The following is a 21502-nucleotide window of genomic DNA, read 5'->3' as shown; positions in this document are numbered from 1 at the left end:
TCGATGACCTTGGTTCTCTGACGGATTACCTCATTTCTGATGCGATCCCTCAGAGAAACGCCGAGCATAGCTCTTTCCATAGCCCGCTGAGCGACTTTAAACTTGTGGACCAGCCGTACCGTCAGTGTCCACGTTTCGGCTCCGTAAGTCATGACAGGTAGGACGCACTGATTGAAGACTTTTGTCTTTAGGCACTGTGGGATCGACGATGTTAGGACTCGACGTAGCTTCCCAAATGCAGCCCAACCCAACTGAATTCTCCTATTCACCTCGTCCTCAAAGTTGTTTCTACCTAACTGCAATGTCTGCCCGAGGTATACATATTTCCGAACAACTTCGAGAACGGCGCCTTGTATCGCAATCGCTTCCGGTAGAACATGTTCATTGAACATGACCTTGGTTTTGTCCAAGTTCATCCGTAGGCCGATGCGTAGAGAAGATTCAGCCAGGTCGTTCAGCATCTGTTGTAGGTCCTGCAGCGTTTCCGCCATGATGACGATATCGTCAGCAAATCTCAAGTGAGAAATGTGTTCGCCATTGATGTTGATGCCGCGTCCTTTCCAGTTCAGCGTCTTGAACATATCCTCCATTGCATTAGTGAACAGTTTTGGGGAAATAACATCCCCTTGTCTCACTCCTCGATGCAACGGTATGGGCCTTGTTTGCTGATTCTGTACTTGGACGGATATTGTAGCGGCTTCGTAGAGACATCTCATCACTTGGATGTATCGCCAATCTACTTGACAACGCTGCAGGGACTCCAGAACAGACCAGATTTCAACCGAGTCAAAGGCCTTCTCATAGTCCACAAATGCTAGACACAGGGGCTGATTATACTCTTCGGTCTTCTGTATAATCTGCCGCACTGTGTGGATGTGGTCTATGGTGCCGTATCCGCTCCGAAACCCAACCTGCTCCGGTGGTTGGAATTCGTCGAGTCTTCGCGCAAGACGGTTCGTGATCACTCTTGAGAACAGCTTATATACGTGGCTTAGGAGGGAAATGGGTCGATAGTTCTTCAACTGGGTTTTGTCTCCCTTTTAGAAGAACAGGACGACAACACTCCTACTCCACGCCTCTGGAGTTCTCCCTACAAACAGGACGGCATTAAAAAGCTTCTGGAGCTCCGGGAGTACTGGGGTACGAGCTTACCTCCTGCTTTTAAAAGCTCTGTTGTAATGCCATCCTCGCCAGGGGCTTTTCCATTTTTGAGCTGTCTCAGAGCGATCTCGATTTCGCCAATGCTGACTTCTGAATTCCATGAACAATATATTTCTTAAATTTTCATATCTGAAAGAAGTATTTAAGGCAGTTAGCTCGAAACATACTCTCTTGGATATGTTGAAGAGTTGGCCAGCAGGAATGTATAATTTTCAATTGGAAAATAAAAGTTTATCTACTATTTTCTAATGAGAATATTATAATGAGATTTTCGAGACTGAAATTCAGTGTTTTTAATGAAACTTGTGTTTAAAAAAATATTGGATTTATTTTTCAAACCCGTTTGCCGTAAATTCCACATTTATACTTTTATTCTTCTAAAATCTCCAACCACATAACTTTGAAGCCAAAAATTCGTGGTTATACAAAACAAACAGGGTAGGTAACCTTGACAACCGGCTTCTGCCCGGATATCCGGTTACAGAGGGGCGTGGTTTGAGGGTAGATCCGACCAATAGAGTGGCTGGCATCATGTCAATTTGAAATGCTCTTGTTAAAATAGGTATGGATGAATTTGGGGGTAAACAAAGGTAGTAGAGTTTTCTTTTTATGAAATAAAGGTTCCATATAGACTATGGAAAAAAAATGATAGTTAAGTTAATTTTAAAGAAATTAGGAAAAGTCTATTCCAAGAAACTTATGAATTTCATGTGATGTCCAAGTCATTTTATTTTAAACTAGCTTTTCCCGTTTCGTTAGCGTGGAATAGTGACTTCCGGCAGATTTTTGGTTTGGCCAATAGATGGCGCTATATGTATGTCCGGAATATATTTTTTTATATAAAAACTATCCTATGTCCTTTCTCAAGGTCAACTCTATCTCTGTAGCAAATTTTATTAAAATCAGCCCAGTGGTTTAGACGTGAAAGCGTAACAGACAGACAGAGACTTTCACATTAATAACAATAGTTAGGATAAACCTTTTGCAGGCTTTTCTGTAACATCAAACTATATGCACAATATATTATTATAAACAGTTCCTCTAGTCCCAACAACTATGTTTATGCTTAAACCATTTACGTTAAGTTACTTACTAAAAAAAGTTTAAACTCAGCTTGTTGTATAAACTTGGTACAAAAGTACAAATATTTCACAGAGTCAATTTTTAAGTTTTGGTGGCTTTACTTAATTCTACAAACGTTTAAAGGTTTGTTTGATTGATTTATAAATAACTTAAGTCACGACACTTATTATTCCTTTAACACAATTATTTAAATTACTAACAGCTCTCAAACTTTCATTCAACACACCCCGAAAAAATTAGATTACTCGTCAAAAAACAGGATTATCTCCCCCTATTTCTATTTTAATTTCATCATTTTATCAACCATCACCTTTCATTTTACATTTATCAATAAAACAAGATGGTTGTCATGGTTGCCACAAATTGAATAGGATCAACCCTCTGATGGTCGGGTATCAGTTACCGTAATTTGCGATGCGATCGGCGAAGATAATGAGCGTTACGAGGGTTGGTAATGGTAATGGTAATGGTAGGTAATGGTAACTATGGTTTGTAGTATTAAGAGGTTTTCCGGTGATTATTGAACGGTAGTGTGGGTTAAAATCCTTTTTTCATGTGTTTTGAATATTAATAATAGATAAAAGGTAGATAAAATCGTAGGGACACCTTTTTTCACGGGTCTTTCGTCATCTCAACACACTTAACTCATCACGAATGTGTTCAGTTGGTGAAACTCAAAATTTTAACATTTATCATGTCGTCAACTCGACACGTCAAGATTTTGATGCGTGTTCAGTTGGTGAAACTTAAATTATACACTTTTATGTTTTCACCAAGTCGACACGTTTTGGAATTTAACCCGATTTCAAGCAAAAAGTACAGTCAACAAATGAATGTATTCATTTTCTGTCTCACAAACGTCATCGGCCACTGAACGTCAGCTTAGCAAACGCTTCAAACGCGAACATGGACTCCTAAACTACTTAGTACAAGTACTAGGAAATCATAAGTGCATTGAAGAAAGATGCATTAGCAACTTTTGATAATGTTCTACACTAAAATAATGGTATTGAAATCGAATCATTTTTTTTGTCACAAGTACTAGGGAGACATAACTTAACAGAAGATATTCGCTATCTTATTACTAATGTAATGCACTTTTTCTTCAACTTATCGACAAAAATACTTTGTTTTTTTATTAATGTTTTTCTTTGATTGAGGTATATTGAAAATCACCAACTGTTTGATTTCCATTATTCCTTACATACAATTTTCGTTTTCTTTCTCACGACATGATTGTGGTATTACTTAAATATTCTATTTCTAATGTTGATTTTATTGATCTCTGTAGTTATTATTTATCTTCGTCTAAGGAAAATGATTGTGAATGACTCTTCTTGACCTCGGGACTACAGAGTAACGGATTTTTGGGAGGCGAACGTGGGGCCGAAGCCAACACGCTGAAGCCCTTTTGAGACAACTTTAATGAAATGGTGACACAAATATTATTACGATTGCGATTATGAACCTGACAAGCAAACGGAATGGCAGTAGTAGACCATATAGTGAGAAAGAAAACGAACATAGTACGTGAGTAATAATGAAAATCAAACAGTTGGTGATTTTCAGTAAAACAGTAATATAAAAACAAAGTATTATGACATTACAGACAGTACTTGAAAAGTCTTCTGTCGATAAATTGTAGAAAAACAGATATGTGCATTACTTAGCAATCCGATTAATATTGAAGATAGAATATCTTCTGTTCAGTTCTGTTACCCTAGTACTTGTGACAAACAATGATTCGATTTCAATACCATTATTTTATTGTAGAACATTATTAAAAGTTGCTAATGCATCTGGCTTCAATGCACTTATGATTTCGTTGTACTTGTACTAAGTAGTTTGGGAGTCCATGTTCACGTTTGAAGCGTTTGCTAAGCTGACGTTCAGTGGCCGATGATGTTTGTGACACAGAAAATGAATACATTCATTTGTTGACTGTAATTTTTGCTTAAAATCGGGTTCAATTATAAAACGTGTTGAGTTGGTGAAAACATAAAAGTGTATAATTTAAGTTTCACCAACTGAACACGCATCAAAATCTTGACGTGTCGAGTTGACGACATGATAAATGTCAAAATTTTAAGTTTCACCAACTGAACACATTCGTGATGAGTTAAGTGTGTTGAGATGACGAAAGACCCTTTTTCACACACGTTCGGGCGATAATACCTATATTCTATCTACCTGGATAATATGGTAAAATATTTTAATTCTGTAAGAAACCGTTTAAAAACAAAACCCACGTGATTTAAACTAAAATTACATAAAGGTTCTATAATCTAGGTACTTATCGCTTGATTTTTTTTGCATTTGAGATCGTTAGACATCATTTGTAGATCATCACTTCTGTCGAAATTCAAGAAAATAGAGGTATATACGTTACTAGCCATTTTCCCACGGTTTCACCCGCGTCCCGTGGTAGCTACTGCCCGCACCGGGATAAAATATAGCCTATGTTACTCGCAGATAATATGTGTCAGTTCGCGGTAAAAGGTACCTTATGGGTGTTGGCACTTAAGCAAGATTGTAGAATTAATTTGGCGCTTAAGTCATTTGTATCTCCAAATGACTTAAGCGCCAAAGTCTACAAGGTACCTTTTGTCATGAAAAGACACATATAGCTTTCTAATGGTGAAAGAATATTTAAAATCGGTCCAGTAGTTCTTGAGTTTATCCATTACAACCAAACAAACAAACAAACAAAGTTTTCCTCTTTATAATATTAGTGTAGATAAAAATCTGCTAGCCAGACCTATCACAACAAAAAACAGCATTTCCCAACCCGTCACCCGCCCTCGGGTGGTCACAAACACCCGTAGGTACTCGGCTATTTGCGCAGACGCACATGTGAGGACATCCGGCTCCTAAACAAATACTTACTACTCTAAATAAACACCAGTTTGCAAGATGTTCATAGGAATCTTTGAGAGAACTGTCATTGAGCCAATTTTTTGCCTGTCGTTGAAAGAATTTGTTGTACTTGTTTTGTACACACTTATATTACTCGTAGCTTCAGTTGTAACTATGTATGTAAGAAAATGTCCGAATCTTAATTTGACCCACTTCCCGGTCTTCGATTAGGATGAAATGCACACGCTCTGAGTACTGCAGTGTGATTCTGTAAGACTTCACTCTAAACTTCGCATCTGAATCCGCCGTGAGTTACTACACTAGCGCTACTCTTGCGAGCGTGTTTGCGAGTTGAACTAAATTAAATTCGAGATTTTGACAGATAAAGTATGAGATGACTTTTAGAACGTTTTGAACCGAATGTGAAGTGAGAGTGAATAGCGAAGTGAAATTCGAAGTGAAATGCGAGTTGTTGTTCGAATTTTATAGAATCGACGTACTGATGACAATATATCACTAGCTAGAAAACGTCATTACAAAAAGCGTATTTTTTTTTTTAAACTAGGCATTTTTAGATCGTGTATTATAAATGCTTGACTAGGTATTTAAATAATTCATAAATCAACAGTATTTTAAATTAATAAATAAAACCGTTGTTTCCACAGGTACTACAACAGGCGGGTAACATAGAACGCCTAGGCCGTTTCCTGTGGTCCCTGCCGGCTTGCGAGCGCCTCCATGCACACGAGTCAGTCCTCAAAGCAAAGGCCATGGTGGCCTTCCATAGAGGCAACTTCAAGGAGTTGTACCGGCTGCTGGAGTCACATACCTTCAGTCCGCACAACCATCCCAAGTTACAGAGCTTATGGCTAAAAGGTAAGATAATGGTGGCCTAGTGGGTAAAGAGCCAACCTCTCAAGTATATACCTGACCTATAATTGAACCCACGCGGTTCAATTAAAGGTCAGGCAAGTACCAAAGCAACTTTTCTAAGTTTACATGTACTTTCTAAGTCTATCTTGGACAACAATGACTGTGTTTCAGATGGCTCGTTAAACTGTAGGTCCCGGCTGTCATTGAACATCCTTGTCAGTCGTTACGGGTAGTCAGAAGCCAGTAAGTCTGTCACCAGTTTTACCAAGGGATATTGGGTTGCCCGGGTAACTGGGTTGAGGTCAGATAAGCAGTGGCTCCTCGTAAAATACTGGTACTCAGCTGCATACGGTTAGATTAGGAGCCGACCTCAACGTAGTTGGGAAAAGGCTCGGAAGGAGAAGAATATTAGTTGGATTTATAATGAAGTCTTTTATTTAAGTGTATTTACGTCTTCTAGCACATTATATGGAAGCAGAGAGGCTTCGCGGACGGCCTCTCGGCGCCGTCGGTAAATACCGCGTCCGACGCAAGTTTCCTCTGCCCAGGACTATATGGGATGGAGAAGAAACTTCATATTGTTTTAAAGTAAGTGCCCTAGGTCTTCTACTTCATCCAGGGTTTAAAGCAAACTTGGGATATATGATTTCAGGAACTTTACTTGCTGGATTAAGTGCTTATTTATGTATTTACTGGCTGCTTATCGCAGTTTCACCCGCATCCCATGGAAACTATCTACTTCCTATAGCTAGGTCAAGATAACCTGTGCCCGAGGATAGTGGAGCTTGCCAACAATGATTAAATTTCCCAAATCAGCTCAGTACTTTAGAATCCTTTAGAAAACAAACACCTCTTTGTAATATTGGTATGGACATCTTGGAATTTCTTTAGGGATACTTAGATATTTGCCATCAATTCACAAAGAAAATCAGGTGATACTTTTTTTGTTAGGTTAGTTTCTTTGTAGAAGAGCTTTTAACTCACATTTAAGATCCATGTTAACCAAAGAAATATTTCTGATTCTGATAAGTTGTATGTGTTTTATCCAGGAAAAGTCCCGATCAGTGCTACGTGACTGGTACCTCCATAATCCGTACCCCTCGCCCAGAGAGAAACGGGAACTAGCAGAGACCACCGGTCTAACTACGGTACAAGTAAGTTCTTTGTTTTAAACTAACTTTTTTTGCTGTTTCACACTGTTTCATTCGCGTTCCGTGGGTACTACTGCCCGTACCCGGACAAAATATAGCCTATGTAACTCGGAAAAAGTGTAACTGTTCTACACAACCGTGAAAGAATTTTTCTGATTGGTTCAGAAGTTTTGGAGCTTATTGGGTAAAAAAAAGACGTATAACTCCTTTTGCTGTGGGTAGAACCGAGTGTTAGACTTACGGACAACAGTTCGCTACGCCAAGGATTTACCCTTACCGGCAGGAGTTTCACCCACTTCTTGTGGAAACAACTCCGTGAAACCGGATAAAAAGTACCAGTTCATCGATGACAGGCTATCTGACACAGAAATAATTTATTAAATCGGTGCGGCTTAGTTACCGTTAGATTCACGTTCAAGCAAACAAACAAACTCTGAAGCTTTATATTATTGGTATACCTAGATAAAAGTCCATGCATCGGAGAGCACATAATGTCGGTCCCCATGACATCGGACTATGCGAGTGAAGGAATAGTGAGTGCACCTGTGTCTGCGCAAATGCTTGTGCACTGTAATATGTCCTGCGCAGTTGGCTGATCTCCTTATTTGAGAACAGACGCCGTAGCTGAAAATCTTCCCGGACTCCATTATTATTACATAGATAATAAAAGCAGTGAAGAAGTGAAGTTTGTTGCGGCACGCATGACGTGCACGGACGGTCACTTGCGGTGGCAACCCGACACCGCTTCCTCAAACTAAATGTATCGAGTTACCCTCCTATAGTTAATGTATTAATATGCTCTATACTTCAACAATCTTTGTTAAAGTAGTACATAAGAATAGGCTTCTTTTAAAGTCCATCTTAATATGATAAACTGGCCGAAATGTCAATGTGGCTAGAGAAAGAATGCTCAAAGACTTGAAAAACTTGTTGAGGTGACGGCAGACAGAAGAGTATGGAATAAAAAAACATGTTACACCAACTAAAAATGAAATAAGGATATTAGGATACCTATTAGGAGCCAAAAAGATGATTCACTAGTAGATAGATTCACTACTAGTAGAAGATACTCTTCAAGTACCATTCTTCCATAACTGCAATTCTTTCTTTTTTTTAACGACTTCAAAAATCATCAAATGACCCCTCCCGCTGTGGGTTAGCAGCGGCGAGGGAGTGTCCGACTCTTACTGACTAAAAACCGTCGTGTTCCGTCGTGGGCCTTTTATGTGCCAGGGCCGCGGTATCTCTTTCGAGCAACACTCAGCCCCGGCAGAGGGCCTGCGCCTGTCGGGGAGAGCTTTCCCTGGTACATAAAGGGCTTAAGAAGGAACATGGTGGGTTTTAGTCAGTAAGAGTCTGACACTCCCTCACGCTGTACCCACAGCGGGACAGGACAGATCATTTGATGCTTTCTCACCACCAAAAGTAGGAGCATTGTTTAGATTGTAAATCTAAACTTATAATAAATCGGTAGAGGTCAATTCTGTACATTAAATATATTTCTAAAATAACTATCAGGGGGTGATTAGTCATCGATACTGATCCACAACCAAAAATGCAATCAGTAAAATTTTCGTCTGTCTGTCTGTATGTTCGTTATGGAAATAAAAACTACTTGACGGATTTCAACGAAACTTAGTACAATGATTCTTCATACACCTTGGCAGGTTATAGGATTTATCACGCTACAATCAATAGGAGCAGAGCAGTGAAGGTAAATGTTGGGAAAACGGGAGAATTTATTCCATTTTTTAATATGAATAGTTTACATTTTATTTCTATTTAGGTAAAGTAGTAGGTACGCATAGATTTAGATAATTGGATAGGCTGGTGTTTATTATTTCTTCCTCTTTTGGCAGAAGCTAGTCAATAATAACATATTAAATGTGCAAAGGTTTGTGTGGCAATATTTTAGCAATGATTCATTTGTATTTTTGATACACTTGCAGGTTTCAAATTGGTTCAAAAACAGGCGGCAGCGAGACAGACAGGCCGAACACAAGGATAGGTGAGTCATTACTTATTATAAAAATATCATTATAGAAATTCAGCAAAAGTCGGTCAAAAGCCTGCTTGCTTATAACCCGATTTAGTTTAGCAACTCTAATTACCTACAGTAGATGTCAGATCTTTCTTTCTAGACTATGAAAATACTATTGGTGCCTTTTATATGAAAAAAGTACTGGAATATTTTCGTCTTACACGGGCAATTTTAACCAAGTACTCACATAAAAAAGTTTAATTTTTGGCCCGTCTTTGTAAGACGGTTTAAGTTTCAACAAGCTAAAAATCTGTCAAAATCCGTAGTTTAAAGAGTTGAGTCGTAAAGCAGTATCATACCATATAGGTAATATACTAGCGACCCGCTCCGGCTTCGCATGGGATAACAGTATTCCCCTACTATTTAATGTATGTTATTGTACATATAAACCTTCCTCTTCAATCACTCTATCTATTAAAAAAACCCGTATGAAAATCGGTCGCGTAGTTTTAAAATTTTAAGCGTACAAAGGGACATAGGGAGAGAAAAAGCGACTTTGTTTTATACTATGTAGTAATTTGCTTCAGTTGTTTTCTCAACTGTTTAAGTACGGGACCACCAATAAATTAACGGAACCCTTTCAAACCATATTAAAGTGGCATCTCTAAAAAAAGCTGATGAACGAATGAATTGTTTTCGCCAAATGTGCAGAGTTGCGTCTGTACTCATCATAACAGTATTGAGTTACAACATTCACTTGATTAAAATGAGGTTTAGGTTTGTATGTTATGTACCTAAGTTTTTGACATGTGTACGTGCAAAAAACCGGCCAAGTGCGAGTCGGACTCGCGCACGAAGGGTTCCGTACCATTATTTATATAACGGACAAAAAAATCACGTTTATTGTATGGGAGCCCCCGAAAATATTTATTTAATTCTAGTTTTGTGTATGTGTTGTTACAGCGCAGCGGCAACAAAATACATTATCTGTGAAAATTTCAGCTCTCTATCTATCACGGTCAAAAAAAAAGTAAAAAAAAATAACTTATTCAATTTCAGCAAACCAGATGTGGTTACGCGTTCAAATATTAGATACATATCAAAAAAAATCTTCTATCTCCTATCATAATCTAAAATAACAAAACGAACTAATCTATGTAAAATTATCGGTGTGTAAGATCTTTTTATCTTAATCTGAGAGCATCTGTTTCGGACCATTGATGCAGAAGTCCCGACTGTGCCCCAAATATCGGTTAAGCGTGAGTGGCGTAAGGTACCAGAGACAAAAAAGAGGTTTGAAGGTCTTGGCTATGGTTTAAATTTAAAGTATTTTTGAATAAGACAAAAGACACATTTTGAGCTTTGTATAATCATCGGCAAGGATATTGAGCCCTGACCTTCACCTGCGCAGAAGTGATTTATTGGTTTATTACCATAAGTGTACAGTGCGCAAAGCGATCCCCACTCTTCCGCCGTGAGCGATAACTTTACTTTAAAATTAGCGCAAACAGTGTTGCCATTAAATCTTGTTTTTACAATCCTTCAGTGGAAGATATTATTCAAAAGAAATATTCAAAAGAAATATTCGGAATTAGATACTTTTTTGGACTTTTCACTAAAAGTCTTGCAAAGTCCTATTTCAGAATTAAAGTCCGCCTTTCGGAAAGTGATATTAAAATTAAAACATAAGTTGGTTACTTAAATGTCTTTTGAGAGCATGAAATTAAATTCTACATTAATTACTTTACACGTCTCAAGTTACTTTCATCTTTGCCAAATTCTATCAAAATTAGGTCATCGATGTCAGTGAAGAATGATTGACAATTTGACAGATTTCAATATTTTTATTTATAAGAAAATACAATAGGTACTATTGTTTCAAGATATTGATATTCTTCTTTGGTTTTTGCGCTAAAATAATTAAATATGAATGTGGCAATAATTATCAGCATTACTTAAAAACGTCAATTAAATATAAGTAATTAAATTAAAATATAAAATTAAATTAAGGGCTGTTTAAGAAAATTCTTACTTATAAACATGGCTTAAGCATGTCTTAACTAACATTTAATCACTACTTAAGGCTTTAAGTAGTGATTAGTTAAAATGTTGCTTAGAAGGTGATTAGAGATTTTATAAGTAAGGGTCTTTGTCTTTTACTGCGTATTTAAGAACCCTTATTTGGCGGTTCCAACGTCCCTATAGATCGGTTATGGAAAAACGCTGTTAAACCATAATTAAAGGTACCTAACTATGTGTACTGAAACTATCCTAAACAATATTATCATCTGCCTAGCCATTTCTCAATTATTTTTAGGTCGGCTTGACAGTTTAAACGAATGCAGCCGAGTACCAGTCTTTTACATGAAGCGACTGCCTCTCTGACCTTCTCAACCCAGTTACCTGGGCAACACCGATACCTAGGTAAGACTGGTTGTCAGACTAGCTTCTGATTACCCGTTAGGACTGCCAAAGATGTTCAAATGTCCTATCCTAAACAATACTTTTTCAAAATAATTCGTCGACAAAAGCCGTCACCTACACAAACACACTCACACACACACACACATATACAAACAACAGCACACAAAGAGGGCTACACGTTTGCTTATCCATTTGGCTGGCTTCAACGAAACTTGATATCCTACAACAGTACATCCCTGGATATAAAACAATATTCAAACGAAAATATACTCTATCTTCATAAACATAATGTTCAAATTCAAATGTGTGAAGAAAAATAGTACAGCCAATGGTTACTTTATAATAATTTCCAATTTACAATATTATGGTTCGATATTTGAATTTCTGCGTTCGAAATATTAATTGAAGAGTCTGCTTATGACCAAAATGGCCGCCGTTGTAGGTACGTGAAATGAAAATTTTGGCGGCAAAAGTTTATTGTAGGTGCGATGGTGTAATTCTGTAAGTTTCCTATTTTATTCGAAAACGTTTTGTTCGTTTTAAACCGGCGGGTTTATTGTAGGTATCATCATCACCAGTATCTATTCTCTATTAGGTAAATCTCAGTTATACTTACTGTCCGTCCTAGGAATCGAATGCAGGAACTTACAAAACAATAATGCATACAGGTCAAACTAAGAACTTTTTTTTTGAAGTCAGTAAAAACTTAACTAAACTTCCTAAATAAAATACCAACTCAGACTTTTCCCAGCTGTGGGTTAAAATCTATATCGGATACCCTCAAATGACGTATCGCTAGCGGGAAAGAGTCCACGCTATGTAACAGAGAGAGACAGCTATATGTAACTCGACACCATCACATCTGCAGTCTAAAAGCGAACAGGGATGTACTTGGGACACTATTGTTGAAATAATTGAACATTTTTTTAAAGTTTTTTTTTGTCTGGTTTTTACTTCCTGATTTGGGAATCATTTGTTGGATCAGCTGTTTTAGTGTAGGAACGCATCATCATCTGCCCAGCCTTTTCCCAACTATGTTGGGGTCGGCTTCCAGTCTAACCGGATGTAGGTGACAGGTATGTGTGTTAACGGGAGCGACTGCCTATCTGACCTCCTCAACCCAGTTACCCGGGCAACCGGTTTAGTGTAGGATCACGGATTTGCGGATTTGTAACTAGTAAAATAGTAAAATGTGCAGTTTTAAAAGTAGCATATTTCTTTATTCTCCGTTGACGATGAGAAAAAAAGCAAGGAAAGCAACATTTTGTCAAATTAATAAATCTTTGTAACTAATTAATAGCTGACTACAGTCTGATAATATCTGTTTAGAAACCAAACATACTGACATATGCCATATGCCCATTGCATTATCTATAATATGCATTAAAATCCCATGAACAGCCATCATCTCACACTAGAGATAATTAGAATCTAATAATTTACAACTACAGTAAAACCTTTTTGTCAAACAGCAAAAGCATTGCATTACCAAACAAAATAAGGTATTTTTCCAAAAAGATTTAATACCTTTTAAATCCTGTTCGTATTTGATCAAGTGTAAGAACGCGGCTGAATGGACAACGGTCCCTGCATCTACGCCGGCATGAAAAAAAAACGTTCTGTTTAATCTGTGGCGGGAACGAAGGGTTTGGCGCGAATTTTTTTTCATTATAATTTAGATTATATTGTATATTATTTTGGATATTACCTACACTTATATATGGGATTTTGGGGTGCATCATGTAACTATAACGATACGACAGTTTTCAGTGGAAAAATCGCCAATTTCATTTGGCGACAAGTACACGGCTGGTTATAGTTTGGTTATCGTTATAGTTAAATGGTGCCACTCACACTTAAGTATAGGTTAGTTTGCCTACTTATAGGTAATTGTTAATTTTTATCCAAAGTATGTTATTAAAAATAATCTTAAGAGTTGATCCGTCCATTATTTCAACAGGCACCAACTACAGCTTATTAGGATTTTAGAGGAAGGGAAACTTTCGCGTTGACTTAGATAGATTTTAGAAGCATACGATAATGTAGGAACCTACGGGTCTTTCGAATAACCACATTAAGAGCTATTTAAAAATTAAAAGAAAATACACACCACACAATAATTCACTTTTAAGTATATCAGCCAGCCATTGGTGTCTAAGATATACTTAGAACGTACATACAAACTTAGAAAAGTTGCATTGGTACTTGCCTGACCTGGAATCGAACCCACACCCTCATACTCGAGAGGTTGGTTCTTTACCCAGTAGACCACGAGTTTTTTTGTAGAATATAAACACCAATAATTGGTAGTAGTAAAAAGTAACAACAGTAGTAAAACGAAACAACTTAGTAGCAAAATACTAAGTTAATCTTCAAAGAAATTTATATAAATGGATTGTCCATAAAATTACTATTACTACTGCTTTCTACCACTAGAAAAACATTTCAACAAATTACTACAGAAATCCAATCCATGAGATAGTAGAATTTATTTTTATTATCACTATTAGTACTTAAATGACCTTTGAAAGACAAACTGCGCTCTGTTCGGCTGCCAAGCGATTGGTTCCGGGTTCTATTCCCGGGTGAACTCGGTACCATTTGTAACCATATTGTAGTACATATGTCAGACTTGTCATGTCAGGTGTTCTTCGTCGGCTTACTATGACTTGAAATATTGCATTTGGTACTGGTTTTAGAGTTTCGTAGCCAAAGGTAAAAACGGAATATTATAAAATAGTATTACTAAACTTCGCTGATTCTCTGTACCTGTCATGAACCGTGATAGCTAGACAGCTGAAATAGTCACAGATGATGTATTATTATTACCGCTATCAGCTAGCAACAAATAGGTACTGAAAACTAAAATTAAATGAATATTTGAGGGGCCACAGATTTATAATTTTACGAAATCCTTCGTGCGCGGATCTGACTTCGTTTTTCCCTTTTAATTACTTCTTGCTGTAAGAAAATGAGGAATAAAAATGTCAACATCAAACTTTATTACGAAATATTCAAACACGTTAGATATGTGATCTACAACTTGGAAAAACAAACAAAAACAACTGCAGGCCGGTTGTTTGTCTAGCGAAACAAAATAAGGTCTAACCCTCTGAGTATCGCGTTACCGAGAGCTGTCATCGGGAATATGTCAAAATGTGCTTCCCCCTCATTGGCTAAGACTTACCACTCTTCAATATTAAGTTATTATAAGCGCTAGTTTTGTAAGCGTTTTTTGTTTCGTAGACCCGTTTTTGGGTGGGCCTTCTATCTTGTTATAGTCCTTTTTAGGGTTCCGTACCTCGAAAGGAAAAAACGGAACCCTTATAGGATCACTTTGTTGTCCGTCTGTCTGTCTGTCTGTCTGTCTGTCTGTCTGTCTGTCAAGACCCTTTATCTTAAGAACGCGTGAACGTATCAAGCTGAAATTCACATGGAATACTCGGGTCTATTGTCCCTTTAAGCTGTGAAAATATCAAACTTCTAAGCCAAGCCAATCAAAAGATACAACCGATTATGTCGATATTTTCAACAAATTTTCGACACTCGCAAAGGAATCAAAACCTACAGGGTACTTCCCGTAAACTCAGAATCTTGAAATTTGGCATGAAGCATTGTCATATAATGCAAATATAGGAAAAATTGCGAAAATCACATTTTTTTTGTTATATAATATAATAAAAATATTTTAATAAAATGAAACTTACTACCTTATTTCTCACGAACGAATAAAGGTACCAAATTGAAATTTATACCAAATACCTAGGTCTATTGTCCCTTTAAGCAATGAAAAAATCAAACTTCTAAGTTAACGCGATCAAAAGATACAGCAGTTTTACCTACACCTTAGACGAATTTCCGTCACACGCTAGGGAATCAAAACCTACAAGGTACTTCCCGTGAACTCAGAATCTTGAAATTCGGCACGAAGCAACGTTATATAGTACAGATAAAGGAAAAATTACGAAAATGATAAATTTGAAGTTACATAAAATATTAAAATAATATTATTTTTGCTTACATGACATAAAATATTTTTTTAATAATTATAAACTTACTACTTACCCTTTTTCACATGAACGCGTAGAGATATTAAAGTTTTGATAAAAAGTGAAATTCATATCAAACACTTCTTAAATATAATGGCCTCTAAACTGTGAAAATTTTTAAATCATTCAAAGGTCATTGGGCACCTTAGTATGGAAACCATACCCACGGCGGATACGAACGAAATATAGCACAGTATAATGATAAAGGCTCTGATTTACTATGGCATTAGTCGCATCAATGTGAACCATGGGAATCTAGAGAAAATCAGGTGTAAAAATCAAATATTTTCCTCATTTCAATGGGGAATTTAAACGACCACGTTTGACGGATTTGAGAAATCATTTCTTTGTAGTGAAAGAGTATACTCGCCGTTTATTTCCATTGTCATCAGGTCAGGATCTGATGATGGAAATCCTGAGAAATCGAGGGCAACTATCAGAAATTGTAGGCATGCATAGGATTTAAACTTGATTCTCAGATGTATGTCTGGTGATACTATCAAACAGTGAAGGTTTAGAGCTTACCTGATGATGGAGACGTGAGAAAGTCGAGAGAACTCCTTAACGGTATGTTTTTAGTTACGTCGTGTTTATATTATTCGTATTGACGAGAACTTTTCACAAAAGTTAAAAATAAAAACTTTTTACAAAAAAAAAAAACAACTTCTAAAAACAACAAGAAAACTGTTTATATGCATTGGTCTAGATCTCGGTGGTTAAATAAATATAGATGCATCCTCTAGACACCGACTTCTAGACCAATGCACCTAACATCTTTTTAATTTCTTTCTTGCTTTTGTTTTCTTGTTGCTTTTTTATGTTTGAAGTTGGATTTGTTTGTAAAATGCTATAAAATAAAGCCGACTTTATAAAACAAAGAAAGGGACAGAATACTTTTGTTAAGGCTCTAGAAACGTAAAGCCAGCAGCCCCGAATCCTACTCTCTAGAGGTCGTTGTTACAATTCGACAGCTACAAGTCGTCAGGCGGTTTCGAAAAAAACCTGAAACTGGGGTTCGTTAGGTGATTAATCCCTCAAAAATAAAAGATCCCATTCCTGCAATGGCTGCTTTAACCCAAGTTAGTAGTGAATTCTCGTCACCTAAAATAAAATAAGCTCCAACACAAGGTTACGTTAAAAATTGTAAAGGAGTTCCGATAACTATATCTGATCTTTGCTATCGATCCCACAATGGCAGTCAAACCTATCTATGTGGAAAGTCTTCGCCAATACGAATAAAATAAACCCAAACACGTGGTAGTTGCAACATACCGTTCAGGAGTTCCCTCGACTCTCTGTAGTCTCCATAATCAAATCAGCTCCAAACCTTCACTGTTAGCCAGTACCCTCAAAAATACACTCACATGTCTGGTTATGACTCGATGCGTGCCTACAATATTCAAGAGTTGCCCTCGATTTCTCAGGGTTTCCAGATCCTCATCAGATCCTGGTCATCCGAATTGGCATCTTCCTTCTTTATGAAAATTCTTTAACAATAAAAATTAGCATTGCAACCTGTACAATCCTCTGAAACTGCTTGTCTTTTATATTTTTCAAACGATCCTGGACATTCGTCTCCATGGAATTTTAATAAAATATTATATTCAAAGAAACGTCATACCATTCTCCACGATTTAAAACTACTTTGATTCATGTCCGCCACTTTTCACAAAGCGGGTCAGATATGCCCAATGACCTTTAAGACATAATTAGTTATTTTCAATCAAATTTCTGAATGATGACTATAACATGTTGTATATAAATAACTTTAATAAAATAACTTTTACAAGGTACTGGCCTACTATTTTAGTTATACTTATTATAAAATAAAAAATATTAACTATTTTGACTCTCACGAAATTACCATAACTAAGATTGTTCTAAACTTAACGGTTGGCGCGAAACTCACTTTTTATCTATACAGGATTTGTACGGAACCCTCGCTGCGCGAGTCCGACTCGCACTTGGCCGGTTTTTTTTATGATTGGGACACTTCTGTTAAAAGTTTTTTTTATCACCTAGCTTTTTAACTGCGAGACAGTTATTAACTAAACAATTTGCGATACGAATCGTAGGTACTCATAGTACTTATAGAAGTCCAAACAATACCAACTTCTCAAAGACTCTAGGATTTTGTCTGCGAAACTAATCGGTGCATACAAAAGTCTAAGCCAATGATAAGTCTGCACAAACGTCTTGATATCATATTTTCACTCGGACTCCAGATTTTTGCATAGATTTATCGCATCGTGTGGATCATCGGAAGTGAGAGATTTTATATGTACTCACGATGACAGATAACATAGGTCTATCTGCCTTTAGAAGTGTCTTCCTTGCTGGGGAGTTTGCTTCTTCTTTTAACCTTTTTCAAACTAAGCGTTATACAAGATTTAAGGGTGATTTTTGACCAAAGAAGTTCAAACGGATTCTACTAACCCAAGTTTGTTTTTAAATGGAAGGATCCGTGCTGGTGCCGCGTCCCTCTATCGATACATTGCGTAGCTCGAAGTGCGCATCTTTCTGAAACAGTTACTTTGCGGTGATGCATCTCAAAATAAAATAATATATGTATTTATTCAAAACAAACACTGCAAAACTGACCTTTCGAACGTCAAAAAAAAAAATTACAAGAGAGCCCCAAAACGCATCCACTTCACCAATTCCTATGTGTTTTAGTGGGAAGAAGAAGTGATGCAACAAAATCCCCAGCATCAAATGTCTATATGTACTTTAAAAGAACCTCTCAGCAGTCCCACTGCTGGGCTGCGGCGTCCTCTCACACTGAGAAGGATTGAGCATTAATCACCACGTTTGCTCAATGCGGGTAGGTGATTTCAGACTTTACAGTCCAGGTTTCCTCAAGATGTTTTCCTTTACCTTCTTATCGGCCATTGGTAAAAGAACCTCTCAACAATGTATTAATTGCACAAATGTTTTAATTATGTTCATAGCACTTCTCGCTATTTCTTAGCTGCCTTATTCCAGTTTTAATGAGTATACTATGCTTTAGCAGCGGCGGGCCGGGCGACAAGCAGCTGGACTCGTCGTCGGACTCGGACAGCGACGCGGCGGCCGGCGCGGCGCACGCGCTGGCGGCGCACGCGCCGGCGCCGCTGTACCCGCTCTACGAGCACCCGCTCGCGCACCTGCAGTACCATCACTCGTGACCCGCGCAGCACCACCAGTAGGTATCAGAGTCCAACCACGTCTCTTTGCAGTCACCATCCTAGCAGGATCGGTCAGGTATATCGAGTGGGTCGTACCTAATCATATTAAATCCTATCACAAATACTTTATGATATTCTAAGGCGAATTGTAAAGAAAATAACCTAATCCATTCAGTGGTTTAGCCACAAGAGTCATTTTTCGTTTTCATAATTTACAACATCATGTGTAAAGCAGAAATAAAGTTAGGAGTATCGAATGTTTTGGTCACTTGACAGTTGTCAGTTTTCAAGGGAGGATTTCCGTTGTTTGTAATGACCATAGACATAATATTAGTAAACAGGACTGCGCATATAAACCCAAAAAACGAGCCGAGTGAAATAGTTAGTACGGAGGCTGTCTGTCCCTTTCTAATAGGGTGACTATGAGATTAAGCTATGTGAGACAAATCCGAATTTGCTAAGATTATTAAACACAGATTAGTATTGAAGTTTTAACTTACGCAGTTTGTGACCTTAAGATACTAATAAAGGCTTTTAATAATTAGCGGAAATTAGCAGTATAAAAGCAGGAAGATTCGAAGTGAAGACTGTTTTTTTTTGTATTTCTACTTCATATATAGACTGCTGAGCCATTTATGTCGCCTTTCTTCATTTTTTGGGAAGCTATAACAATAGTACAACAGTTTTAAATCCATCACCCATATTTTGACTCGTTACAAGAATTCATGGGCACCCTAGTTGTTGGGTTTACGAAAATGTTATTATTAGCTAACCTGTGGAACGATATATTGCAACCACCATAGGATTCACTTTTGCAAGTAGAAACGCAACACTTTTTCACTGTTTTAATAGTTTAAATTGATTTAATACAAAAAAATGTAAACAAAATTTTAAATGCTGATTACGCGCCAAGAATGTTCAGGGTTACCGCTAGAAAATAAAAAAAAGCTAAATAAAAATTTATGTTGTTTATGTTTTAATAATAAATACGAATAAATTAATGCGATTGTTATTAATTTGTTGACTTACAATTGTTAAAATAAGATAAAAATATATGTGATTCAATTGTTTTTGGGAAGACAAAACTTTTGATCACAACATTTTTTATGCTGGCAAGGTGTTAGAAAGAGACAAACAGCCTCCGTTCGAACTATCCCTCTCGGCTCGGATTTGCCTCTGTGTATTATGCAACCAATTTAGTACCTTATTGCGTTAGAATAGAGTTCATTTTCGTAAATATATATTTTGAGCGTGCGCAATCTTGTTTAGTAATATTATATCTATGGTAATGACTGACTCTTATATGGTGTTCTAATTCTCTTGTATTTATTTACTTTGTTTGAAAAAATCATTTTTTTATTTTTACGTATGGTTTTTCTTTGTGCTAATCGACATAGGTAATTATATTAACTTATTTAATTTAATGTGATTGGGTTGGAACGAAACAACACAAATTGACTAATTGGATTTTTAATGAATTCAGCTAGTCATGTATTGTCATCAGAACCACAGATTAAAAATAGGTTCGCGTCCTGATCAGAACTCAGAGCGCCTGCAAAATTTCATCATAATTGAGGACCGGGAAGTGGGTCACATTAAGATTCCAAGATGTTCTTACATACATTTACAAGAGAGTAATAATAATAAAAATGTCGCCGATTATCTGTACTACAAAAAGTCGGCGGGTAGCCTTACGGAAAACTGTCTGAAAGTTTGTAAAAATCTTATTCAATTCCGCAGTTAAATAGCCATTCACAAACTGACAACGAAGATGAGCAATAAAATTGATAAAACTAATTCAATCCTCAATATCATAGTCATAAATAAGCCATCACTTAAGATATCTCTACTAAATTAATGTTCTACATGGTTAATTATAATAAAGAATCAATTAACAAATCTGATCTGACGTGACGTAGAGCAAAATTCGTAGTTATGTAAACACACAAAATTGAAATCACAGGGGCGCGATTCTAGAAATTTTACTTCGATTCACATCCGAATGAGATCCAAACACGACTCAATTACGATTGAAGCTTATGTGGCATTCTGCTATTTTTTCTTTGAATGCGATTGGTCTTATATTAATAGCAAAATGCTCGCTAAGGTTAAAACTGCTATTGCGATTCGATTTACATTCAATTTTGACGTTAATAACTTAACAGAATTAGGCTCCAGTGGTTTTAATAAAAACGGTATCCACAACATACAGTTGTCGACTTGGGCCTTGACCAATAAGGGGAAACACGTCATAACACTTTGTTTTACATAAAATTATGATTCGGTAACATGTTATCGCTTTCTATTACGTTTATTGATGTTATCGTTGAGTTCATTATTCAAGCAAGAATTACTTACGTTTGTACATTCAGGGTCTTAGCAAAACAAACAAACTCTAAATTATATCTATTAGTGAACAATATTTGCGATTTAAATCACTTCATGACGGATGACCTTACGATGATCGAGTCTGACAAGTTAATCGAAGCTACTGCATGTTTTAAGCACTTCTCACCCAATCAACAAAGGTTAATAGAAACAGCTTATTTTGTTATACATTCATAATAATCATTTGATTTTCGGTGGGAACTGTTTCAGTATAATAATTAACAAAACGTAGATACGATGTAGTTTTAATAATTAGTTGTTTGTTTCAAAAACTCAACCTCAAACTCATTTATTCAAACTCGGCTGCAAAACAGCTCTTTTTGAACGTTAAAATTTACAAAAGACTGCCCCCAAAACGCAAACCCTTCA

At 36.8% G+C, this 21502-nt stretch overlaps 1 protein-coding gene across 3 annotated transcripts in view; it reads left to right on the top strand.

The window, feature by feature from the left end:
* Positions 1–21502, top strand: part of LOC124642986 (homeobox protein six1a-like) — a 38010-nt gene that overhangs the window by 14113 nt on the left and 2395 nt on the right. For 2 of the 3 annotated variants that reach the window (XR_006985851.1, XM_047181815.1), the window contains exons 3-7: positions 5766–5976; positions 6434–6561; positions 7023–7127; positions 9074–9132; positions 18592–18762. Coding sequence is in view for 2 of the 3 variants with exons in the window: in XM_047181815.1 (XP_047037771.1) it covers positions 5766–5976; positions 6434–6561; positions 7023–7127; positions 9074–9132; positions 18592–18745 (657 nt within the window). In the remaining variant the exon portion in view is untranslated. Of the gene's footprint in view, positions 1–5765; positions 5977–6433; positions 6562–7022; positions 7128–9073; positions 9133–18588; positions 18763–21502 lie in introns of all 3 variants that reach the window. The other variant, XM_047181814.1, reaches the window with a different exon arrangement.

This window comes from Helicoverpa zea, chromosome 26 (genome assembly GCF_022581195.2).
Source record: "Helicoverpa zea isolate HzStark_Cry1AcR chromosome 26, ilHelZeax1.1, whole genome shotgun sequence".
Taxonomy (NCBI): Eukaryota; Metazoa; Arthropoda; class Insecta; order Lepidoptera; family Noctuidae; genus Helicoverpa; species Helicoverpa zea.
The sequence above is the reverse complement of the archived record's forward strand: the minus strand, read 5'-3'. Positions and strand labels throughout refer to the sequence as shown.